At 50.7% G+C, this 27070-nt stretch overlaps 1 protein-coding gene across 2 annotated transcripts in view; it reads left to right on the forward strand.

Moving 5' to 3' along the window:
* The window catches only part of fibcd1 (fibrinogen C domain containing 1), a 43815-nt gene extending 18306 nt beyond the window's left edge, over positions 1–25509 (forward strand). Inside the window, exons 3-8 of one of the 2 annotated variants that reach the window (XM_031890564.1) lie at positions 9816–10283; positions 13194–13353; positions 15457–15593; positions 20760–20856; positions 23447–23626; positions 24133–25509. In XM_031890564.1, the coding sequence (XP_031746424.1) occupies positions 9816–10283; positions 13194–13353; positions 15457–15593; positions 20760–20856; positions 23447–23626; positions 24133–24392 (1302 nt within the window). In that variant the 3' untranslated portion in view covers positions 24393–25509. 2 annotated transcript variants of the gene reach the window in all.
* Positions 25510–27070: the final 1561 nt, after the last annotated feature.

Consider the following 27070-nt stretch of genomic DNA (forward strand, 5'->3'; position numbering starts at 1 on the left):
AATGGGCCACCTGGATGTTCTTTGTAGAGTTACTAGGGACAGTATGAGAAATGGGCCACCTGGATGTTCTTTGTAGAGTTACTAGGGACAGTATGTGAAATGGGCCACCTGGATGTTCTTTGTAGAGTTACTAGGGACAGTATGAGAAATGGGCCACCTGGATGTTCTTTGTAGAGTTACTAGGGACAGTATGAGAAATGGGCCACCTGGATGTCCTTTGGAGTGTTACAAGATTGAGGAATGGGCCACCTGGATGCCTTTTGGAGTGTTACTAGATAGACAAATGGGCCACCTGGATGTTCTTTGGAGAGTTGCTAGGTACAGTATGAGAAATGGGCCACCTGGGTGTTCTTTGTAGAGCTACCAGGTACAGTATGAGAAATGGGCCACCTGGATGTCCTTTGGAGTGTTACAAGATAGAGAAATGGGCCACCTTGTTGTCTTTGGAGTGTTACAAGATAGAGACATTGGCCACCTGGATGTTCTTTGGAGAGTTACTAGGTACAGTAAGAGAAATGGGCCACCTGGATGTCCTTTAGAGTGTTACAAGATAGAGAAATGGGCCACCTTGATGTCCTTTAGAGTGTTACAAGATAGAGAAATGGGCCACCTTGATGTCCTTTAGAGTGTTACAAGATAGAGAAATGGGCCACCTTGATGTCCTTTAGAGTGTTACAAGATAGAGAAATGGCCACCTTGATGTCCTTTAGAGTGTTACAAGATAGAGAAATGGGCCACCTTGATGTCCTTTGGAGTGTTACAAGATAGAGAAATGGGCCACCTTGATGTCCTTTAGAGTGTTACAAGATAGAGAAATGGGCCACCTTGATGTCCTTTAGAGTGTTACAAGATAGAGAAATGGGCCACCTTGATGTCCTTTAGAGTGTTACAAGATAGAGAAATGGGCCACCTTGATGTCCTTTGGAGTGTTACAAGATAGAGAAATGGGCCACCTTGATGTCCTTTAGAGTGTTACAAGATAGAGAAATGGGCCACCTTGATGTCCTTTGGAGTGTTACAAGATAGAGAAATAGGCCACCTGGTTGTCCTTTAGAGAGTTATGAGGTCCAATGAGAGGAGTAGCCCAAAGAACTAGATCTTCTATGAAGTTCCTAATATTCCACCATTACTTGTCTACTTGCACCCCTGGACTTGTTACAACTTTTGGGAAGGTGCAGTGTTGGAGATCTGGATTCCAACGAACAGAACCCCCCATACCCTGTACTATTCAGGCCGAATGAACGCAGCCCATGGTACCGACCCGATGCCCCAGCCCCAGTGATGTCTATGAGCAATCCTGGTCACACCACAAACTCTCCCCCTCTGTATATGAGCTCTTCCATCTCGGCGCTATATTAACATTCAGCCTTCCCAGCGCCAAAGATCCGTAACCCTTTCCATCCCGGAGACGCGGTTGATTTTCCGAGGCTGAAAGTTTTGTCTGGCGGTGCCGAACAGGATTATTTACTAGTGAGAAATAAATGACTCAAGTACACTAAATCCCTCTCTTTTCATTATAGTAATTAAATTCCTGCACTTAAATGGAAATGCAGAAAATCCACCGTGAGCGACGGGGCGGGGGGGGGGGGGGGGAAATTAGAACAACAACAACAAGAGAAGAAAATAACGTGCACTTTTCCTGCTACGGATTTAGGATTGGCGCCTCTTCCCCCGGCTACTAATCCACATTACGGCAAATGAGCCACATCCCTCCGGTTATTTTCATTTACTTACACATTTCCCCACTGCTTTTATTGCACAGGGAGACGTTGGTATTCAGCAAATAGTAAGTGCTCTGTGAGTCAAGGTTAGCGCCATGGTTTCCCGTAGAACGCGAAGTGAGCGTTCTACAGCTTCTCATCATATCTCTGCCATTGTTTCTCTGCACAGCAAATCCCTAGAAACATACAGTATAATCACAGAGCTCCTGAATGACTTCTAATATCCTTATCATTTACAGTAGGGGGTACATTATCCCTTATAATACATGAGTGATACTCAGAGTTCCCTGTATAACTCAGCCTGCAGCCTTGTGCCTTTATATGGGCACAGAACCCCTCAGTGACTGCTAATATCCTTATCATTTACAGTAGGGGGTACATTATCCCTTATAATACATGAGTGATACTCAGAGTTCCCTGTATAACTCAGCCTGCAGCCTTGTGCCTTTATATGGGGGGCACAGAACCCCTCAGTGACTGCTAATATCCTTATCATTTACAATAGGGGGTACATTATCCCTTATAATACATGAGTGATACTCAGAGTTCCCTGTATAACTCAGCCTGCAGCCTTGTGCCTTTATATGGGGGGCACAGAACCCCTCAGTGACTGCTAATATCCTTATCATTTACAGTAGGGGGTAATCATGATAATTCATACACTAAATATCTGAGGGAAGTAAGTGCCAACTTCACTGGATGAAAAATAACTAAAAAAGAGAAAACTTACACTGGGAAAGGAATTGCTGATTAATGTGCAGTTCGGGGTGTAATACCCTTAATTGATTGTGAGCTCTGCGCTGTAAATAACCCATTATTTCCCCCTATTTACTGGAAGCAGCCGCCTGTGATTCATGGACCAAAGGGCTGTTTTGGTTGCCCGGCAGATCTGAGATCGTTGATGTGTAAATTGCAATAATGAGTTTGCTGAATTGGGTCCGGAGCAATGAAATTCAAAGAATTAGGGCTGGAAAAAATCATCTATTCTGCACTCTAAACCTACAGCAATGTGAGCGGCCCCTGTAGCGTGGGGAGTGGGGGGGCTTTAGCTTAGGCACCGGCTACAGGCACTGAGCCCATCATCAGCGTCATCCTGGCAGCACCGGGCAATTCTGTGGCAATTAGCTGTATTTAGTAAATTACCCCTCTTCCATATCCCCAGGAAAAGAGCTGCAATTCTGCCTGCCCCCCACTAGGCTCATACTGACTGCAGCCAATTACAGGCACATTGTACTGAATAATGTATATTCCTGTGAATATTATCTATTGTGTATTGTGTATTTGCTATATCTGTAACCTTGTTATGGGCTAAGGGGGCCCAGCCTGAAGGCCAGTTAGGGGGGGATTTGGGGTGAGTGCTTATTTGTGCCCTGGGTACCCCTGGAACTATAGCAGGGTGACTGTTACCCCAATGTTTCTATATATCTGTAACCTTGTTATGGGCTAAGGGGGCCCAGCCTGAAGGCCAGTTAGGGGGGGATTTGGGGTGAGTGCTTATTTGTGCCCTGGGTACCCCTGGAACTATAGCAGGGTGACTGTTACCCCAATGTTTCTATATATCTGTAACCTTGTTATGAGCTTAGGGGCCCCTCACTGAAGTGGAATATTAGATGTTCTTGTGCAGGGATGGAAGAGAATAATGGAACATTCTCAGTAATACAGTGAATAGGATGACAGATTTATATAAATAAAGGATGTTTTCTCCTTTGCTATAAAATAATTCTCATTAAAAACTCATCGCCCCATGTATGGAGTGTGCCGCTGATCTTACTGATCTCTGTGCTTGGCTGAATGCTGAATCTCATAGCGTTATGTTCCCGTTTGGGGGGCGATGGAGGATTATTTCCTATGTACTAACAAGACCTGGCAGATGCTCAGACATTACAGCGCGGGGCTGGGGTGCCCCTCAGGCTTCTTGAGGGGAAGATTTGGGGGGCGAGTGATTACCCTTGTGTGATAAACTGACCCCAACTGATTGCCCATTGCCACTATGTCCGTATGATAGTTGGCAAGTTCTGCCGGGGCACGGCATGTAAGTGATACAGAGTGGGGGGGTCGAGCTTTAGGCTGTGCTGGGACATACAAGGCCTCTGATATCCTCACACGCAATAACTATGAGTATATAAAGCTCAGTATTTAGCTTTGTTACAGGCAGAGGCTTTCATGGCCGCTCTTTGAGATGCAGGAGTTTAGGCGAGGCGGCTGCTTTGGCCGGAGGGGGGGGGGGCAGTTGAAGCAGAGGGGAGCCCTAGAGATGCAGTTAAGAGAAACGGGGAGACTGAAGATGGAGAGGCTGATACACATTTTGATGTGGAAGTTGAAAGCAGGCAGAGAGGCAGGTGGGGGCAGGAAAGGCAGGCAGCGGGTGGGGGCAGGTAGCAGCCAGGGGCAGACAGCGTGTGGAGGCAGCAAAGGCTGGCAGCAGGTGGGGCAAGTAGATGGTGCGGGCAGGAGAGGCAGGCAGCGGGTGGGCCAGGAGAGGCAGGTAGCAGCCAGGTGCAGGAAAGGCTGGCAGCGGGTGGAGGCAGCAGAGGTGGGTGCAGGAGAGGCAGGCAGCGGGTGGGGGTAGGAGAGGGAGGCAGCGAGTGGGGGTAGGAGAGGCAGGTAGCAGCCAGGTGCAGGAAAGGCTGGCAGCGGGTGGAGGCAGCAGAAGTGGGTGCAGGAGAGGCAGGCAGCGGGTGGGGGCAGGAGAGGCAGGCAAATGGTGGAGGCAGGATAGGCAGGCAGTGAGTGGGGGTAGGAGAGGCAGGCAGCGGCTGGGGGCAGGAGAGGCAGGCAGCGGCTGGGGGCAGGAGAGGCAGGCAAAGGGTGGAGGCAGGAGAGGCAGGCAACAGGTGGGGGTTGTAGAGGCAGGCAGCGGGTGGGGGCAGGAGAGGCAGGCAGCGGGTGGGGGGCAGGAGAGGCAGGCAGCGGGTGGGGGGCCAGGAGAGGCAGGCAGCAGGTGGGGGCAGGAGAGGCAGGCAGTGGGTGGGGGCAGGAGAGGCAGGCAGCGGGTGGGGGCAGGAGAGGCAGGCAGTGGGTGGGGGCAGGAGAGGCAGGCAGCAGGTGGGGACAGGAGAGGCAGGCAGCGGGTGGGGGCAGGAGAGGCAGGCAGCGGGTGGGGGCAGGAGAGGCAGGCAGCGGGTGGGGGCAGAAAGGGCTGGCAGTGGGTGGGGGCAGAAAGGGCTGGCAGTGTGTGGGGGCAATGCCAATGTATCTCTGCTGCTCCCTCTTGGATCACATAGAGTAGAACATAGAAGAAAGAGGCAGTTTATCCCCATATAGCATGGATCATTAAATCCCTTGTGCCCCAAGTCCCGGGTCAGTACTAGTTAGGGGGGCAGATGCTTTTCCATACGTCCTAGCCTGGGAGAAGGGAACCTGATCAGGGGTGTTGCCTGGGCCAGGGGGTCTCTGATTGGTAGATCCTGGTTGGCATCTCTGGTTGGCTGATTTCAAGCCATCGGTGGAAAACTCCAAAGATTTAGTAATATCCTGCATCTGCCTGATCCACTCACTACACATTGGAATAATGGGATCATTTAGATCTTGCAGCTGGCTCAGGCTTACAGATAAGGAGGAGTCCATTATACTGATAGGCTGGTATTTGATCTCCTCATCTGAGGAACCAGGGAGCCGCACAATGAATCTACTTTCCATTTCAGCATTTGCCCCTGTTCCCTAATACAATGGGAACCTTTAATACAAGCCAGATTCCCTGCGCTCCTGTTGAACAAAGGGGTTTACTTCCCCTTTAAAGGCACACAGTATGGCAGGCATGGCTCTGAATATGAATAGGAGAGTGTCGTTGTGTAGCAGAGAAGGCAGTGGCACATTCTGTTCAAGGGCAGACCCCCTGTGTGAGAGAGGCACGACTGTCATGGTGTGACAGCTCCGGAGCGCAGGCACAGTGGTGGGCACTGGCAGTGGGGACACGGATCTAATCATAGGAGACATCATACGGTGACATGCGAACCGTGTCGTGGCGAGAGCGCCAGGCCCCCTTATGTACTGAGGCCCCTGACAAGCGACACTCCCATTCTCTGTCACAGCGAGACTGTCACGCAAATGCCCCCCTCTCTCTCTGTGTGACAGCCCCACTGTGATCAGAACCACCTCTTGCTTGGTGACTGCTCTACTCCTGACAAAGAGACACTCTCTTCCCTATGTATGTGACAGCCATGTAAAGATGTCTCCTATGTCCCGGCAAAGCTGCGCCGTAAGCGCTGTCACATTTACCCTTCTAAAGCCGCCATCTCCGCAGAATATCTGAATTTACTGACTTTTCTGTGTACTCTGTGTGTCTTGTATAGAGAGTAGGGACGCGCCTGATTGGTCAAGCAAATGGTACTAGCTTGATCCAAAAGGGATAATGTACCCCCTACTGTAAATGATAAGGATATTAGCAGTCACTGAGGGGTTCTGTGCCCATATAAAGGCACAAGGCTGCAGGCTGAGTTATACAGGGAACTCTGAGTATCACTCATGTATTATAAGGGATAATGTACCCCCTACTGTAAATGATAAGGATATTAGCAGTCACTGAGGGATTCTGTGCCCATATAAAGGCACAAGGCTGCAGGCTGAGTTTATACAGGGAACTCTGAGTATCACTCATGTATTATAAGGGATAATGTACCCCCTACTGTAAATGATAAGGATATTAGCAGTCACTGAGGGGTTCTGTGCCCATATAACGGCACAAGGCTGCAGGCTGAGTTATACAGGGAACTCTGAGTATCACTCATGTATTATAAGGGATAATGTACCCCCTACTGTAAATGATAAGGATATTAGCAGTCACTGAGGGGTTCTGTGCCCATATAAAGGCACAAGGCTGCAGGCTGAGTTATACAGGGAACTCTGAGTATCACTCATGTATTATAAGGGATAATGTACCCCCTACTGTAAATGATAAGGATATTAGCAGTCACTGAGGGGTTCTGTGCCCATATAACGGCACAAGGCTACAGGCTGAGTTATACAGGGAACTCTGAGTATCACTCATGTATTATAAGGGATAATGTACCCCCTACTGTAAATGATAAGGATATTAGCAGTCACTGAGGGGTTCTGTGCCCATATAAAGGCACAAGGCTGCAGGCTGAGTTATACAGGGAACTCTGAGTATCACTCATGTATTATAAGGGATAATGTACCCCCTACTGTAAATGATAAGGATATTAGCAGTCACTGAGGGGTTCTGTGCCCCCCATATAAAGGCACAAGGCTGCAGGCTGAGTTATACAGGGAACTCTGAGTATCACTCATGTATTATAAGGGATAATGTACCCCCTACTGTAAATGATAAGGATATTAGCAGTCACTGAGGGGTTCTGTGCCCATATAAAGGCACAAGGCTGCAGGCTGAGTTATACAGGGAACTCTGAGTATCACTCAGACATAGACAAAATGATATTATTGGGGTGACATCCCCTTTAGAGCTGTGATGCATTACAAGGAGATATATCCTGCACATACAGACAGGGGGCTTTTGCCTTGGCTGCGGGTTGGTAAATGCGGTTTCCATGGTTGCTCTATAATAAATGCTTAATAACTGACAGTAAGTTTCAGATGACTTCGGGGCAGAGCATTCCTTTGCATGGCGTCCCCAGACGGGCGCAGAAGATTGCATTACACTGAGACATTGCCTCTGTGCCGAGAAGAACCGACTTATTTTTGGCCTGTATCGGAGAATAGATTAGGGGGAGGGGGCGGAGCCACGGAGAGCGCAAAGGCCTTGTGTCTGTAGCAAACAAGGACGCGGAATCATCTCAAGCACCGACCTATTAGCGAATCTCCCTTATTGATCCATTCCCCAGCCTCTGCCTTCCAACAGTCTGTCTCACTGTGTATATTCTCTGCACTGCTGCTTCTGACTCCTGAAACAGAGTTACACATAACTATAAACCCAGTGAGAATGAGGAATGAATGGATATTGGGGAGTTGTATCAGGAGTCAGAACCAGCAGTGCAGAGAAGGGAAAGGGACAGACACAGTGACAGTTACACATAACTATAAACCCAGTGAGAATGAGGAATGAATGGATATTGGGGAGTTGTATCAGGAGTCAGAACCAGCAGTGCAGAGAAGGGAAAGGGACAGACACAGTGACAGTTACACATAACTATAAACCCAGTGAGAATGAGGAATGAATGGATATTGGGGGGTTGTATCAGGAGTCAGAACCAGCAGTGCAGAGAAGGGAAAGGGACAGACACAGTGACAGTTACACATAACTATAAACGCAGTGAGAATGAGGAATGAATGGATATTGGGGAGTTGTATCAGGAGTCAGAACCAGCAGTGCAGAGAAGGGACAGACACAGTGACAGTTACACATAACTATAAACCCAGTGAGAATGAGGAATGAATGGATATTGGGGAGTTGTATCAGGAGTCAGAACCAGCAGTGCAGAGAAGAGAAAGGTACAGAGAGACACAGTGACAGTTACACATAACTATAAACCCAGTGAGAATGAGGAATGAATGGATATTGGGGAGTTGTATCAGGAGTCAGAACCAGCAGTGCAGGGAAGGGAAAGGGACAGACACAGTGACAGTTACACATAACTATAAACCCAGTGAGAATGAGGAATGAATGGATATTGGGGAGTTGTATCAGGAGTCAGAACCAGCAGTGCAGATTAGGGAAAGGGACAGACACAGTGACAGTTACACATAACTATAAACCCAGTGAGAATGAGGAATGAATGGATATTGGGAAGTTGTATCAGGAGTCAGAACCAGCAGTGCAGAGAAGGGAAAGAGACAGTGACAGTTACACATAACTATAAACCCAGTGAGAATGAGGAATGAATGGATATTGGGAAGTTGTATCAGGAGTCAGAACCAGCAGTGCAGAGAAGGGAAAGAGACAGAAAGACACAGTGACAGTTACACATAACTATAAACCCAGTGAGAATGAGGAATGAATGGATATTGGGAAGTTGTATCAGGAGTCAGAACCAGCAGTGCAGAGAAGGGAAAGAGACAGAAAGACACAGTGACAGTTACACATAACTATAAACCCAGTGAGAATGAGGAATGAATGGATATTGGGGAGTTGTATCAGGAGTCAGAACCAGCAGTGCAGAGAAGGGAAAGGGACCGACACAGTGACAGTTACACATAACTATAAACCCAGTGAGAATGAGGAATGAATGGGTATTGGGAAGTGTTATCAGGAGTCAGAACCAGCAGTGCAGAGAAGGGAAAGGGACAGACACAGTGACAGTTACACATAACTATAAACCCAGTGAGAATGAGGAATGAATGGATATTGGGGAGTTGTATCAGGAGTCAGAACCAGCAGTGCAGAGAAGGGAAAGGGACAGACACAGTGACAATTACACATAACTATAAACCCAGTGAGAATGAGGAATGAATGGATATTGGGGAGTTGTATCAGGAGTCAGAACCAGCAGTGCAGGGAAGGGAAAGGGACAGACACAGTGACAGTTACACATAACTATAAACCCAGTGAGAATGAGCAATGAATGGATATTGGGAAGTTGTATCAGGAGTCAGAACCAGCAGTGCAGAGAAGGGAAAGGGACAGACACAGTGACAGTTACACATAACTATAAACCCAGTGAGAATGAGGAATGAATGGATATTGGGGAGTTGTATCAGGAGTCAGAACCAGCAGTGCAGAGAAGGGAAAGGGACAGACACAGTGACAGTTACACATAACTATAAACCCAGTGAGAATGAGGAATGATTATTAGGGAAGGTTTGGGTGGGATAAGGGGCGTGTCTTGTATCGCTGGGTGTGGCCACGGTTCCCTGGTTCCAATCATATATTGGGAGGTACAGTCCAGCAGGCACTGACTGCTCCATTGGCCCTTATATGAGGGGCCACTATCAGTAATCATGGGACCCCATACCACTTAGGTTACCAGCCCCCCCAATGGTCAAAAAAGACCTCAGCATGTACAGTCACACAGGATCTGCTATTCAGGAAATTGAGGGAAAAACTGGAGGGTGTGAGTCCAGTTGCAGGGCACCATGTATTTAGATTGTAAGCTCTATGGGGCAGGGACCTCTAGCGCTTTATAAATAAAGATATACATACATACATACAATGACCATGTGACATTTGTTCTGTTGCAGAGGAAAGGCTGTGGCTACATACTGTGCACCGTGCTACTGTCCGTGGCCGTCCTATTGGCTGTTACAGTCACCGGCGCAGTCCTGTTCATGAACCACTACCACGCCCCGTCCACGGAGCCACCGCCGGTCATCACCACCAACATGGAAGATCCCAACGCTCTGGTGACCATCGAGAGGGCAGACAGTTCCCACATCAACATCTTCATCGACCCCAACTGCCCCGATCCGTTCCCTCGGCTAGAGGGGCTGCAGTCCGCCCTGCTCTCAGCACTGGCCGATCACGACTCGGAGCAAAAGGTGGCCGGGGGGAAGGAGCGGGCATTGCTGACTAGTCTGTCGGACCAAGTGGCCCAGATGGTGTCTCAGGTGGCCCGGCAGCGAGCGGACTGGGAGAACGTGAAGAAAGTGCAAAATGGGCTTGGGGCAGAGATTGGAGCCCTGAAAAATGAGCAAGGGAGACTTATAAAGGTGAGCCTGGCATTCCTTATTCTTATGCCCACTTGCCCACGAACATACCCGGCCTATAATAGCCCATCTGCTTGCCATGGCCAGCGTGGGAATCGAACTCTGGATTCCGTGCATTATGTCTCATGACTTGCCCATAGCAACCAATCGGACCTTTGCTTTGTTTTCTAACAAAAATAATTACTGATTGGTTGATATGGGCAGCATCACCAGTGATTTAGGCTAATGACATTAATGGGGTTTATTCTCCCTTGGTGGTTTTCAGCCGGCGGAGAAGCATCCCAATCCACTAGATCAGACCAATCAGATGGTCGTGTAGTCAAATTACACAAGTTGGTTGGTTGCTAGGGTAGTTACTAGAATAAAGATGGCAATCCCATACCTTGAGGCACACTGGGTCAGGGGCCTCAGTAGCAGAATTAGTTAAATTCAGCCCCCACCTAATAACTAGTCTCTTTCTGTAAACAGAACGTTCTACAGCCCCTTCCCGCAGCGGAGCCGCGTTTTTACCTTTGCAGGGGGGGCTGCCGGAATTCCCACTAGTAATTAATTACCGCGGCTTCGTTTGTGTTCTGTATAGAGAGATAAATAGTTGAGGAATTTATTGCAAGAGGAATTTCCTTCATTAAAATGCCGGCATTGGATAGAGACAATTAAATCTCTTCTTTATTATTCCTCTGTCAGAGGCTCGGCGCGGCCAGGTGTTTGCGGCTTGATAAATGCCTGGAGCCCAATTGCTCTGATCCGCTACCCCATTGGCTCCCAACCATGGCCTTGTCCCGCCCACCACCAGAACCGCTTGTTCTCTAGGCACCTTCTATCATGGCCCAGGTGGGTCACCGAGGATTACCCAGAGGTGCTCACCCAATCAACAGATTATTGACCCAACAAGAGCATCCCCCCCCCCCCAAAGCCACTGTCTTATTGGCTGCTTTGATATTTCTCCACCTTCCACCTCTGATCTTAGGGGTCATTTAAAAATACCCCGGACAGAAGGGCAAAAGCACTAATGGGCCCCAATAGCATGTCCAGGGTCGGACTAGGGGGTGAAGGGCCCACCGGAGCTTCTGCCCCAGGGGCCCTACAGGTGCCCCCGTCGGCCATGTCCCCTAATTCCCTCCTCCCCTCCCCCACGGCGGCCCCCCTGACCCCCCTTGCAGGGCCCCCCACCCAACGTCCTCCCCCTAACGCACATAATTTAACTCTTCAGGGGAGGAGTGGTCGGGCAGGGGCGGCGCAGGTATGGGTCGGGACTGGGCCGCCGACCCTGAGCATGTCCCTTACTGCCCATAATTCCCTTCTGCCCAGGGTCTGGCTGTGCTTTTCACCTTGTGCCGGTAAAATAATAAGGTGCAGGGTGTTGGTGAACAAGGGCCAGTCCTGTCCTTACCACCTACTGGGCCCCCCACCGCTCCCTAACCTGCTCCCTAACCTAAGCAACTCTTAGATACAGTGCTGCCAAACACAGGTAGCACTGTCTTCATGGGTGGATAGACTTGTGGCAATTCATTTGGGGCAGGGTGCAAAAACATGGCGGATTGTTCCCATTTCTTGCACTTTGTCCCCGCTTTACCTTTGCTTGGTTATAAACCCGGAGAAAGGGGTGCGCCTGATGCGAACAGGGGTGGGGTCATTGCATCCGCCAGATGCAATTTGGGCAGAAGGTTTTGACCCAGACAGTCCCTTGAAAAACTGAACTGTCCGGGTCAAAACCAGACAGATGGCAACCCTACTTTTATGTTGGTCTACCATCCCTCTTTCCAAGGCCTTAGTTGGTAGACTCTGTCGGAAGCTCAGTTCCTACCAGGCCCGGACTGGCAATCTGTGGGTACTGGGAATGCCAGGGGGGCTGCTGTAAGGTGCCACAGACAGTCACTATTTATTGGGCTGGGGGGGGCTGTTTGTGCCTCTGGGTACTGGGAATGCCAGGGGGGCTGTAAGGTGCCACAGACAGTCACTATTTATTGGGCTGGGGGGGGCTGTTTGTGCCTCTGGGTACTGGGAATGCCAGGGGGGCTGTAAGGTGCCACAGACAGTCACTATTTATTGGGCTGGGGGGGCTGTTTGTGTCTCTGGGGTACTGGGAATGCCAGGGGGGCTGTAAGGTGCCACAGACAGTCACTATTTATTGGGCTGGGGGGGGGCTGTTTGTGCCTCTGGGTACTGGGAATGCCAGGGGGGCTGTAAGGTGCCACAGACAGTCACTATTTATTGGGCTGGGGGGGGGTGTTTGTGCCTCTGGGTACTGGGAATGCCAGGGGGGCTGTAAGGTGCCACAGACAGTCACTATTTATTGGGCTGGGGGGGGCTGTTTGTGCCTCTGGGTACTGGGAATGCCAGGGGGGCTGTAAGGTGCCACAGACAGTCACTATTTATTGGGCTGGGGGGGGGGGGTGTTTGTGCCTCTGGGTACTGGGAATGCCAGGGGGGCTGTAAGGTGCCACAGACAGTCACTATTTATTGGGCTGGGGGGGCTGTTTGTGCCTCTGGTACTGGAATGCCAGGGGGGCTGTAAGGTGCCACAGACAGTCACTATTTATTGGGCTGGGGGGGGGGGTGTTTGTGCCTCTGGGTACTGGGAATGCCAGGGGGGCTGTAAGGTGCCACAGACAGTCACTATTTATTGGGCTGGGGGGGCTGTTTGTGCCTGTGGGTACTGGGAATGCCAGGACCTATATTGGGTCTCAGTCTGGGCCTGGTTCCTACCCCCCCCCCCCCCCCAGAGAGGGTGTTTCAGATTATCTCTAAGTCCCAATGTTAATACCAACCTCGTTGTCTCCACAGCAACAAGAACACATTAATTAATAAGCCCGGAGTGGCTCCTCTCTTAGGGTCAAAGCCAAGCGGCCCAGTGAGAAGCCATTTTCATATATATAATGCCCAGGATGACTGTGTGTTATTGTTCCTTTGTAGCTGCTGTCGGAGGGTCAGAGCCACGTGGCCCAGTTGGGCAGCTCGGTGAGCGAAGTCCTGGAGACGGTACAGAGAGAGTTGGGCTCAGGGCGACCCCGAGTGAAGGCCGATCTCCAGAGGGCTCCATCCAGAAGCTCTCGGCCTAGAGGTTGCGCCAACGGTAAGAGATCTCCTCCCGCTGCCAACACCCAGCTGCCATCTGCCTCAGCTCTCACTTCCAAGAACATTTAACTTGCCCTGAGCCCGCGCCAGCCATTTGTTTATCCATCCCAGACGAGAGGGCTCTTCCCTTCCAATCACACCGACCCGTCTGACCAGAGGAGACTCACGTCTACACCGCTGGAGACCCTCATCGATTGCTTTATGGGGACGGACTTTATTTTGCATCTGAAAAGCTGAAAAATTAATGAAATGCCAATGAAATGGTTTCCCCGGTGGGGAGGGTCAGGGTCGGTTTAGCACCAAGTACAAGGCTGTTCCTGCTGGCAGCGAGTACAAGGCTGTTCCTGCTGGCAGTGAGCTCGGCCTGGACTCATTGCCAGGGGAGGTTACACGGGACCAACTGATGTTCAAAGCTGATTTTGATGGGAACAACAATATCCTCATTCTCACCTCTTAGTCTGGTTGTATAAGCAGGACAGGGGGGTGTGTTCCACCCTAAGGTGGGGCACTGGCACTTAGAGCTGACAGTTTGCCAGCATACAGCACAAACCTGTAGAATAGGCATTAGCAATAAAGGGGCTGTTACCTATTTTGTAAAGACAATAAGGGGGTTTCCAACTACTAAATATTAATGGGTCGGCCATGGATTTGTATTTATTAGGACTGTCTTTATCTTTAAGCTCTCAGGTGTGGCTAGTATAAGTGTCTCCATGTTGCCCTACTGCCCCCCCTTGCTCTACTGATGTCATCATCCCCCTACAGCCACACTCTTGCTCTACTGATGTCATCATCCCCCTACAGCCACCCTCTTGCTCTACTGATGTCATCACCCCCCTACAGCCACCCTCTTGCTCAACTGATATCATCATCCCCCTACAGCCACCCTCTTGCTCTACTGATGTCATCACCCCCCTACAACAGCCACCCCCTTGCTCTACTGATGTCATCATCCCCTACAGCCACCCTCTTGCTCTACTGATGTCATCATCCCCCTACAGCCACCCCCTTGCTCAACTGATGTCATCATCCCCCTACAGCCACCCTCTTGCTCTACTGATGTCATCATCCCCCTACAGCCACCCTCTTGCTCTACTGATGTCATCACCCCCCTACAACAGCCACCCCCTTGCTCTACTGATGTCATCATCCCCCTACAGCCACCCTCTTGCTCTACTGATGTCATCATCCCCTACAGCCACCCTCTTGCTCTACTGATGTCATCATCCCCTACAGCCATCCTCTTGCTCTACTGATGTCATCACCCCCCTACAACAGCCACCCTCTTGCTCTACTGATGTCATCATCCCCCTACAGCCACTTTCTTGCTCTACTGATGTCATCACCCCCCTACAACAGCCACCCCCTTGCTCTGCTGATGTCATCATCCCCTACAGCCACCCCTTGCTCTACTGATGTCATCATCCCCTACAGCCACCCTCTTGCTCTACTGATGTCATCATCCCCCTACAGCCACCCCCTTGCTCTACTGATGTCATCATCCCCCTACAGCCACCCCCTTGCTCTACTGATGTCATCTTGCCCTACTGTCTCCCCCTTGCTCTACTGATGTCATCTTGCCCTACAGCCACCCTCTTGCTCTACTGATGTCATCATCCCCCTACAGCCACCCCTCTTGCTCTACTGATGTCATCATCCCCCTACAGCCCACCCCCTTGCTCTACTGATGTCATCATCCCCCTACAGCCACCCTCTTGCTCTACTGATGTCATCATCCCCCTACAGCCACCCCCTTGCTCTACTGATGTCATCATCCCCCTACAGCCACCCTCTTTCTCTACTGATGTCATCATCCCCCTACAGCCCACCCTCTTTCTCTACTGATGTCATCATCCCCCTACAGCCACCCCCTTGCTCTACTGATGTCATCATCCCCCTACAGCCACCCTCTTGCTCTACTGATGTCATCATCCCCTACAGCCACCCCCTTGCTATACTGGTGTCATCTTGCCCTACAGCCACCCCCTTGCCCTACTGTCTCTATCTCATTTCCTACTACCCCATACCTTCCTACCTAGCACATTTTTGCCACCAGATTTGGCCAATACCAATCCTCTGAGCTTTTTTTTCATTTCTCTCCCAGGTTCCAAGCCTCGGGACTGCTACGACATCTACATGAGTGGGCAGCAGGAGGATGGGGTCTATTCTGTGTTCCCTATCCACTACCCATCGGGCTTCCAAGTCTTCTGCGACATGACTACCGACGGAGGGGGCTGGACGGTACGTAACTGGGCAGTTTGGCCTTACCGTGCCATATGGGGGCTGTTGAGTCATTCATATCCAGTGGGCCTATCCAATTTCATTTTGGTTGGTTTTGGTTTAGTTTGACCCCCTATTTCCCCCTTTATTTAATTTCCCATCTGCCCCAACCCCCCCCCCCCCAAGCTGTTCCTTGTGCTGTAACAAGCAATGGGCCTGCTGTATGTGTGTAAGTCTATATATCTGCACATGTTTAACTGTGTATTGTTGTATTACATGGAAATTATCCCCCCCCCCTATAAATTGGTGGCTCTGTGCTGAATAATTGAAAGATCTGATACCCTATCCCCCCGGCCCCCCAGGACCTCCCGTTATATCCAAGCAGAGTCGGCTCGTTGTTGATAAAAGGAGCATTAGGAACCCCATGAATATTTAGCAGTGGGAGATATTAATGCAATTAAGTGTAATACTGAGCCGGCGGCAGGGGTTAATGTGGGACCCCCCCCCCCCCCCGCTGTTAGTAGAAGGCTCCCGTCTATTTGTGGAGCTCCGTGAATCACTGGGTGGAAGCAAAGTGTATGAATATTTTAGTGTTTTGGCCAAAGACAGGGCTTTTGTAGCCAAAGGGGGAATTTATATTTAATGATGGGAACAGAAACAAGCCTGACCCTGTGCCTGCCCCCCCCCTCCCCATTCCTTCCCCCCCATTTCACTTTCCCCTCAAACTCACCTTCTACCTTGTCTCCTTTCACCCCCCCCTGATTATGCCCCCCCTCCCCATTCCTTCCCCCCCATTTCACTTTCCCCTCAAACTCACCTTCTACCTTGTCTCCTTTCACCCCCCCCTGATTATGCCCCCCTTCCCATTCTTCCCCCCCATTTCACTTTCCCCTCAAACTCACCTTCTACCTTGTCTCCTTTCATCCCCCCCTGATTATGCCCCCCCCCTTCCCATTCTTTCCCCCCATTTCACTTTCCCCCCCCAAAACTCACCTTCTACCTTGTCTCCTTTCATCCCCCCTGATTATGCCCCCCCCTTCCCATTCCTTCCCCCCAAACTCACCTTCTACCTTGTCTCCTTTCATCCCCCCTGATTATGCCCCCCCTTCCCATTCCTTCCCCCCAAACTCACCTTCTACCTTGTCTCTTTTCATCCCCCCCCCGATTATGCCCCCCTTCCCATTCCTTCCCCCCCCATTTCACTTTCCCCCCAAACTCACCTTCTACCTTGTCTCCTTTCATCCCCCCCTGATTATGCCCCCCCCTTCCCCATTCCTTCCCCCCCAAACTCACCTTCTACCTTGTCTCCTTTCATCCCCCCCTGATTATGCCCCCCTTCCCATTCCTTCCCCCCCCAAACTCACCTTCTACCTTGTCTCCTTTCATCCCCCCCTGATTATGCCCCCCCTTCCCATTCCTTCCCCCCCAAAACTCACCTTCTACCTTGTCTCCTTTCATCCCCCCCCTGATTATGCCCCCCCTTCCCATTCCTTCCCCCCCAAACTCACCTTCTACCTTGTCTCTTTTCATCCCCCCCGATTATGCCCCCCCTTCCCATTCCTTCCCCCCCATTTCACTTTCCCCCCAAACTCACCTTCTACCTTGTCTCCTTTCATCCCCCCCTGATTATGCCCCCCCCTTCCCATTCCTTCCCCCCCAAACTCACCTTCTACCTTGTCTCCTTTCATCCCCCCCTGATTATGCACCCCCCGCTTGTTCCTCCATCATTAGGCTCCGGTGCCTCCATCTATAGCCGCCATTCCTACAAAACAGACAGGGGAGCAGCTCATATACCCCCCATTCTCTCTCCCTTGTTGCTCCCTGTAAACAAGTATGACGGTTTCTATTGTGACCCCCCCACAAAGCAGTTTGTTGGGGCTTTGATGGCGACCGGGATGTGTTTGAAGGCACAGAATAAGGAAACCTGATTGATGGTTCCAATTCATGTCCCACGCGCCAAATGAAAAGGTGCGAGTTGTCTTATGGCGCCCAGCTGTTCCCATACAGTCGTGTAATTATCTGATATGTCACACACAGGAACCACTGGGGCCCCCGGCAGTATATACCCCTGCATTACAGCGGCTGGCGAGGCACCACAATTGCCTTTATAAGAGAGAAATATACTTTATAGATTAATGGTAATACATTCTTTGTAATCAGAACAATAAAAATGTGAGGTTAAAGGTTACTATGAGCACAGAACATTCCTTCTCTATATATCTATTTATACATATGGGAGGGAGGTGCCATAGTGTTTCCCTTAGACAGTACAGTATGAGGGTACAGCTTATTGTGTGCCCAGAACATTCCTTCTCTGTATATTTGTATTTATACATATGGGAGGGAGGTGCCATAGTGTTTCCCTTAGACAGTACAGTATGGGGGTACAGCTTATTGTGTGCCCAGAACATTCCTTCTCTGTATATTTGTATTTATACATATGGGAGGGAGGTGCCATAGTGTTTCCCTTAGACAGTACAGTATGGGGGTAACAGCTTATTGTGTGCCCAGAACATTCCTTCTCTGTATATTTGTATTTATACATATGGGAGGGAGGTGCCATAGTGTTTCCCTTAGACAGTACAGTATGAGGGTACAGCTTATTGTGTGCCCAGAACATTCCTTCTCTGTATATTTGTATTTATACATATGGGAGGGAGGTGCCATAGTGTTTCCCTTAGACAGTACAGTATGGGGGTACAGCTTATTGTATGCCCAGAACATTCCTTCTCTGTATATTTGTATTTATACATATGGGAGGGAGGTGCCATAGTGTTTCCCTTAGACAGTACAGTATGGGGGTACAGCTTATTGTGTGCCCAGAACATTCCTTCTCTGTAATTTGTATTTATACATATGGGAGGGAGGTGCCATAGTGTTTCCCTTAGACAGTACAGTATGGGGGTACAGCTTATGTGTGCCCAGAACATTCCTTCTCTGTATATATTGTATTTAATACATATGGGAGGGAGGTGCCATAGTGTTTCCCTTAGACAGTACAGTATGGGGGTACAGCTTATTGTGTGCCCAGAACAATTCCTTCTCTGTATATTTGTATTTATACATATGGGAGGGAGGTGCCATAGTGGTTTCCCTTAGACAGTACAGTATGGGGGTACAGCTTATTGTGTGCCCAGAACATTCCTTCTCTGTATATTTGTATTTATACATATGGGAGGGAGGTGCCATAGTGTTTCCCTTAGACAGTACAGTATGGGGGTACAGCTTATTGTGTGCCCAGAACATTCCTTCTCTGTATATTTGTATTTATACATATGGGAGGGAGGTGCCATAGTGTTCCCCTTAGCCTCCCGCAGTTGTTCTCAGTACAAGGTCGAAGCAGATTAGTGAGGGTTTTCCTCTCGCCGGCTGAGTGATTAAATATGGCCCTGCCCGCGTCTCTTCTTCTTTTCCGTCTTTGGGGACACAAACATCGATGTAAAACACAATGAAACTTCATAAACCCTTTAACCCCTTCACCCGGGGCTGTGAGCCGACGCTCCATCAAACACAGGCGGCAGTAAAGCGAAGCCACCAACGGATCTGATAAATCAAAGGAAGTGCCGGGGCTGCCATGCTGGGAGATTATTTCCTTTGATAAATGGGAGGCGGCTTTAGCTCCCGGTGCTCCTTGATACATAATTCCCTGTATCTGCTCTTTATGGAGTCTTCCTGTAGCGCAGGGCGGCCGCCAGCGTCCGAATCCATTGCAAAGTGGCAGTTTTACCCCCTTACACCTTTCCCATTGCTTTGGAGTGATTTGTCCTTGTCAGTCTTACAACCGGCCATACACACACAGACTCAGGCCCAGCCAGATATTGGCCTATTTGGGCACCCATAGACAAGGCCGGATAGCACTGATCTACTCATGTGGCCTACAGCCTGAATAGAAGTAATAGGGTGCCCCAAATCCACTGATATACCTATACCCGGGCCACTCTCCAAACCTGTCCGGCCTGTTACAGCACCACCTGTCCCAACCCTATGTGGGCCCTGCCTTAGCAGATTTGGACTGGTAGGTTCTGGACTACACAAGGTTCTGGACTACACAAGGGTCTGGACTACACAAGGTTCTGGACTACACAAGGGTCTGGACTACACAAGCTCTGTTTATGGGGCCTATAACTGGCCTGTCCCAACCCTATGTGGGCCCTGCCTTAGCAGATCTGGACTGGTAGGTTCTGGACTACACAAGGTTCTGGACTACACAAGGTTCTGGACTACACAAGGGTCTGGACTACACAAGCTCTGTTTATGGGGCCTATAACTGTCCTGTCCCAACCATATGTTGGCCCTGCCTTAGCAGATTTGGACTGGTAGGTTCTGGACTACACAAGGTTCTGGACTACACAAGTTGTGTTTATGGGGCCTATAACTGGCCTGTCCCAACCCTATGTGGGCCCTGCCTTAGCAGATTTGGACTGGTAGGTTCTGGACTACACAAGGTTCTGCACTACACAAGGTTTTGGATTACACAAGCTCTGTTTATGGGGCCTATAACTGGCCTGTCCCAACCCTATGTGGGCCCTGCTTTAGCAGATTTGGACTGGTAGGTTCTGGACTACACAAGCTCTGTTTATGGGGCCTATAACTGGCCTGTCCCAACCCTATGTGGGCTCTGCCTTAGCAGAATTGGACTGGTAGGTTCTGGACTACACAAGGTTCTGGACTACACAAGCTCTGTTTATGGGGCCTATAACTGGCCTGTCCCAACCCTATGTGGGGCCTGCCTTAGCAGATTCGTACTGGTAGGTTCTGGACTACACAAGGTTCTAGACTACACAAGGTTCTAGACTACACAAGCGCTGTTTATGGGGCCTATAACTGGCCTGTCCCAACCCTATGTTGGCCCTGCCTTAGCAGATTTGGACTGGTAGGTTCTGGACTACACAAGGTTCTGGACTACACAAGCTCTGTTTATGGGGCCTATAACTGGCCCTCAATATCTCATCTGATCCAAACAGTTTTGATTTCCCTGAAGAGGCAAATCCTGGCCCACATGGCTGGTTGAGGACCCCCAGTTGGTACTTGTGTGGGGTCATTGCTCCAAGTAAGGGATCCTAAAAGCTTCTGTACCATCTTTACCAAGCCCATAGAATTCTGTGTGTGCCCCATGGGTGATACTATTATGTCCCAGGATGGAAGGGGGTTGTTTTAATTCCAAGTCTCTTCCCCCCCCCTACCCAGGTATTTCAGAGGAGAGAGGACGGCTCTGTGAATTTTTTCCAGGGATGGGAGCAGTATCGGGACGGCTTTGGGAAGCTGACGGGGGAACACTGGCTGGGTAAGTGATGGGTGCCCCTCGAAATTATGGCGCTGGGTAGACCGGGGTGGGGCGACTGGGCAAGACCTGGGGACAGGTTGGTGGTAATGTGCTCAGATTGTTCATCCATCACAACCCCTGGAGGTCACATAAGTGCAAGCTCTTAAGCTTACTCCAGGCTGTTCCACTATATGGAGGAAGCCCCCTATCTGATAGGAAGGAGCCATCTTCTGTGTATGTTCCGCCACCTATGTGCTCCATCTGTATTTGCCTTCATTCTCTACTCTGCCCTCAGCAGGTCTCCCCGTACTGTTATTCAAGTCAAGCTCTGCACTGGCCAAACCCAGTAGGACATTGCCCAAGTGTGGCTGCCGCCCAGGTGCCTAGTATTGGCCGTGCAGGGAGGTGGGCTGGTTATTAGGCAAGGCCTATGTAATTTATGTGCCCCGTTGTTATATACACCTTTATGCAGAAGCCCAAAGGGGCCCCCCACCAGCCCAATAAATAGTGACTGTCTATGGCATCCAGTGACCCCCCAGTCTGGGCAGGGCCTGGGCATATGGGGAATAGCACGCCGCTCTCTCTTGGCCACCAATCTGCACATTTGGGGCTCAGCGTGCCAGCCTGGCTGTGCCCGGCCAGAGAGAATCTTAATTGAAATCAGCAAACAGACGGGCAGAGTCGGCGCCATCACACGGATCCCTTGATTTGCATTCTGCATTGGCATCATGTGCTCATTTAAATGATGAGGGTTGCGTCCCCCCAGGGCCCCCCCGGCCAGCGGCGGCTGGAAATGAAGGGAGGCTAGCTGTCAGTTTCATGGGGGAGCAATGATTATTGGAGACAGGGATCAATAATGATATAGGGGCCAATGGCTGTACAGGAAACATACAGAGCATTCCGGGAAGCCACATCCTATGCGATGTATTATCTACTAATCAGCTCCATGTGTGGCCTGGGCACGGGCAGGAACGCAGGGCAGGGGCAGGAACCCAGGGCACGGGCAGGAACGCAGGGCACGGGCAGGAACGCAGGGCACGGGCAGGAACGCAGGGCACGGGCAGGAACCCAGGGCACGGGCAGGAACGCAGGGCAGGGGCAGGAACGCAGGGCAGGGGCAGGAACGCAGGGCACGGGCAGGAACCCAGGGCACGGGCAGGAACCCAGGGCACGGGCAGGAACCCAGGGCACGGGCAGGAACGCAGGGCACGGGCAGGAACCCAGGGCAGGGGCAGGAACCCAGGGCACAGGCAGGAACCCAGGGCACGGGCAGGAACGCAGGGCACGGGCAGGAACCCAGGGCACGGGCAGGAACGCAGGGCAGGGGCAGGAACGCAGGGCACGGGCAGGAACCCAGGGCACGGGCAGGAACGCAGGGCATGGGCAGGAACCCAGGGCACGGGCAGGAACGCAGGGCACGGGCAGGAACGCAGGGCAGGGGCAGGAACGCAGGGCATGGGCAGGAACCCAGGGCACGGGCAGGAACCCAGGGCACGGGCAGGAACGCAGGGCACGGGCAGGAACGCAGGGCAGGGGCAGGAGTGCAGGGCACGGCCAGAAACGCAGGGCAGGGGCAGGAACGCAGGGCAGGGGCAGGAACGCAGGGCAGAGGCAGGAACGCAGGGCAGGGGCAGGAACCCAGGCAGGGGCAGGAACACAGGGCAGGGGCAGGAACCCAGGCAGGGGCAGGAACGCAGGGCAGGGGCAGGAATGCAGGGTAGGAACACAGGGCAGGAAAGCAGGGCACGGGTAATAGCACAGGAGGCTGGCACAATTGGGTATTTGCTAAGGCCATTTATATAAATAATGCCAGTAGACAGGGGGGCATCTATGGCTCGGTAACCTAAGGCCGGCGCCACGCATAGTGATTTCAGGCATTTTGCCCACTGTTATTTTCCCTGCAGGAAATGCGGCATCGGAAAGCCCAAAATTGCCCCAATTGCTGGCAGTGGGAATGTTGAGATAATTGAGGTAGGGGTAGGGGGGATTTGAAGCCGTTTGACCCAGCACGATAAGTCTAGGAATAGGGAGAAACATTTGGGCTCTTGCTGATAAGAAAAAAAAACATATTTTGAGGTATAAATAACCTATAAATATGTCTTTTTGCCATTTTCTAGTGTTCTGGCCCTTTAAATCTCATCCACAAGCTGGCACCCTTTTTGTATAGTAACCAATCAGCAATTATCTACTGATTGGTTGCTGAAGGTAACCACACTGGGGCAGTTTAGCACCTATGTGCTATGTGGGCCTGGCAGAACCAAGATACCAAAATCAGTATGGGCGTTGGTGTACGTTCTAGATCTACTCAATCATACTGCAGACCTATGGGGACCCACCAGGAGAGGATCACATCTATGCATTGATTTTTGCCCCATTAGGCAGGCCTTAAGGAGGGCCCCATACAGAGGCCAATAAGCTACTGGACTTGGACTAGAGGGGCCAAGTTGGCAGCTTTTATCAGCCCAGTTTAAGCTAGAGGGGCAGAGGTCTAGTCCATAAGAGTCATGATCTACCTATGGGGTTATCTACATAGCTACGTTATACTTACTAACCCCAATAAAGGGTAGGTTACACTAGGAAATAAAATTGCATTGTGTTCCCCCCAACCCAGGCCTACAGAGGATCCATCTCCTCACCATGCAGACGCACTATCAGCTCCGTATCGACCTGGAAGACTTTGAGAACGCTACGGCCTATGCTCTGTACAACACCTTTGGCGTTGGATTGTTCTCCGTCAACCCTGAGGAAGACGGGTACCCTATCACCATATCGGACTACACCGGCACAGCAGGTACGGCCAGTTGTCTTCCAACATTGAGTCAAACCTATCCAACTAGAACATCCCATCAGCCCAACACATACGTTACAGGGGCCCCTTAGTGGTAGGGTAGGTGGAGAAGCCTTGCAACCCAAGATGAAGACCTGCCTACCAATCAGCACCCACATTTACCTAGCAGTAACCCTCTCGCTGCTCACATTTGATGAGGGTACTCCACCCCACCGCAGGACACTAGATCCATGTTAAATAAGTAATGTTTGTTGACTATTAGAGATCCTTAGGGACTACCATAGACAATATGATATGCACGTTAGACAAGGTCACCAAATGAGCATGGCCACCAACATGTTGGCTTAAAGTTGGGCTGATCCAATCAGATTGCATGTGTTGGGCAAGAAATGCTCCAAAGCATCGATTTGGTCTTCACCAGATCAACCAATGTAGGTAGAAGCCACTCTAGACTTTCTCCCATTCCGAGACCCATTTTTCTGACAGTCTCCTCTCTTCTGTCCCACCAGGAGATTCCCTGGGGAAGCACAGTGGTATGAAGTTCACCACTAAGGATATGGACAATGACCACTCGGAGAACAACTGCGCCAGCTTCTATCACGGTGCTTGGTGGTACCGCAACTGCCACACCTCCAACCTAAATGGCCAATACCTGCGTGGCCATCATGCCTCCTACGCCGACGGCATCGAGTGGTCCAGCTGGACAGGTTGGCAGTACTCCCTGAAGTTCACCGAGATGAAAATTCGACCTCAGCGGGAAGAGAACTAATTTCTTCCTACTGTTCTGCACAGGAGAAATGTTGGACAGTTGCCCAATAACGTGACTGGAGCCAACCAGGGTGTGCCATCTAAGCACCCAACATCTTGGAACTGTAAAGTTACTGCCTGTTTTTTTCCCCCTTCCCTTTTACTGCCAGGGCTTTGTTGAAGGAAGCGCCTTCACCCAGACTAAAGGAAGGTACAAGAGAGAACACTGGGTAGGTCGGGGGAATTTAACGTTTCAATGGTTCACCAGATGGACAAATGACTGTTGTTGTGCCCTGTGGGCCATGATTGGCTGGCATTTGTTTTGGTAAGATCACATTAACCGGATATTGACCCCCACAGTGTCAGTGAGACATCCCTGTGCACATACCTTCCATGGCGTAACCCCTTTTGTCTCTGATGGTGCCCTGCTGTAGGTGTCCAGCTTCACCCAAGAGAAGATGGAACTTGCCAGCACCTGTGACGTTAACATCTTCTCCGGCTTCTGCTGCACCTCTGGGTTTTGATTGGGTGCTCCCTACATGTGGTCTATGTTTTGGGTTGTTCCAGTTGTTCAGACAATTTAATTCCCCCCTTTTCTGATGGAAGCGCTTCTGGTACCTTCTGGTCTTCAGAACCTTCAAGAAAGCACATTCTCTCTCTGGCGTTTTCCCGGAGCTTGCAGTATGGCAATGCATTATGGACCTGGTCATCATAAAGAGAAAGGCCTTGGATAAGGGATGGTAGAGCTGCACCGGACATTGGGGTGACCAACTGGCCAATCGAGGGCTCGGGGTGGTTCTCTGGAGCACACATGCGATGCTTTTATTTCTTCTATAGTCTCCAGTCTTACAGTCCAGTATTCTGACATTTACTGTCCAATGAAAACGTCCGTGAACTCTTTCCTCTTCTTATGGGTGGAGGGGTTTGTCTGGTCGGCAGTTGGACTTTGGGGGGGAACCGAGTTTGAGCCTATGACACCATTAAAGGAAAAGCATCACCAAAAAAAAAACAAAAGTTCGGGCTTTAAGAAACTGTGGAAATGATCTTGCATTGTCATTTGTTATTCTTTTTTTGATGTGTGGAGCTGCAAACTTCTGATTTTTGTAATTAAAGTGATGAACACAACGTTTGGCGTTAAAGCGGGTAGGGTGGTTTGTTCTCCGGTTCCTTAACCCCGAGATTTAGTCCCTTCAGACCAAGTCGGCAGCTCATGGAGCCCTTCCAATGGCCGCCCCAACTGGGCAAGTTTGAATGTCCTCTGGGGGCGAGGACCACTCTGGCGTGTTGTTGCTGGTCTTGCCTAAAGGGTCTTCTTAGGTCATCAATATGATCAATAGAAGGGGGCGCTAGGCATGGATGAGTTCTGTACCATAGTCCAAACTCTTGCCCCCGCCCACTAGTTGTTAACCCCGCCCCTCTGAAGCTTCACGAATGTGCACACAGGGAGGGGGTGGTCACTGGGCCTGTCAATGTCGGCCCTCCTCTCTGGCCCAGCTCTGGAATGGAACCCACCCTGAGCATGACTTGTACTTTGTGCCACCTAAAGAAAGAAAAGGTGCAATTCTGGGACAGTCCCCAGACCCTAGAAATGTGCCACCCAGGACCAGGCCTTTGTGGCCTTCCTACAAATGCAGGACTGGTCAGAGTTGGGCGGGTCGGGCATGTATATAATGTCAGGCACCCTATCCGCACCCAACCCAGCAAGGCACCTCTATTTATAGACCTGCCCCCAACCTGGCCCATCTCTGATGTCACAAAGGAGGTGGGTGGGGCAGGGGGTAGTCTATAAATAGAGGCTGCAGGAAGTGGAAGTCAAGTAGAGTAAGGTCACGGGCCAGGGATGATGGAAGGGAGAGCTCAGCCCAAACCTACCCGTGACCCAGAAATCCTGTATGAATGTTGGGCCTAACATCACTAAGTGATCATTGGTTGCCAGGTTAAGGTTTGGGTTGCCAGGTTAGGGTTGCCAGGTTAGGTTTAGTGTTGCCAGGTTAGGGTTGCCAGGTTAGGGTTAGTGTTGCCAGGTTAGGGTTGCCAGGTTAGGGTTAGTGTTGCCAGGTTAGGGTTGCCAGGTTAGGGTTAGTGTTGCCAGGTTAGGGTTGCCAGGTTAGGGTTAGTGTTGCCAGGTTAGGGTTGCCAGGTTAGGGTTAGTGTTGCCAGGTTAGGGTTAGTGTTGCCAGGTTAGGGTTGCCAGTGTATTAGGGTTAGTGTTGCCAGGTTAGGGTTGCCAGGTTAGGGTTAGTGTTGCCAGTGTATTAGGGTTAGGGTTGCCAGGTTAGGGTTGCCAGGTTAGGGTTAGGGTTGCCAGTGTATTAGGGTTAGGGTTGCCAGGTTAGGGTTGCCAGGTTAGGGTTGCCAGTGTATTAGGGTTAGGGTTGCCAGGTTAGGGTTAGTGTTGCCAGGTTAGGGTTGCCAGGTTAGGGTTAGTGTTGCCAGGTTAGGGTTGCCAGGTTAGGGTTAGTGTTGCCAGGTTAGGGTTGCCAGGTTAGGGTTAGTGTTGCCAGGTTAGGGTTATGGTTGCCAGGTTAGGGTTAGTGTTGCCAGGTTAGGGTTGCCAGGTTAGGGTTAGTGTTGCCAGGTTAGGGTTGCCAGGTTAGGGTTGCCAGGTTAGGGTTGCCAGGTTAGTGTTGCCAGGTTAGGGTTAGGGTTGCCAGGTTAGGGTTAGGGTGACCAGGTTAGGGTTAGGGTTACCAGGTTAGG

Source organism: Xenopus tropicalis, chromosome 8 (genome assembly GCF_000004195.4).
Source record: "Xenopus tropicalis strain Nigerian chromosome 8, UCB_Xtro_10.0, whole genome shotgun sequence".
NCBI lineage: Eukaryota > Metazoa > Chordata > Amphibia > Anura > Pipidae > Xenopus > Xenopus tropicalis.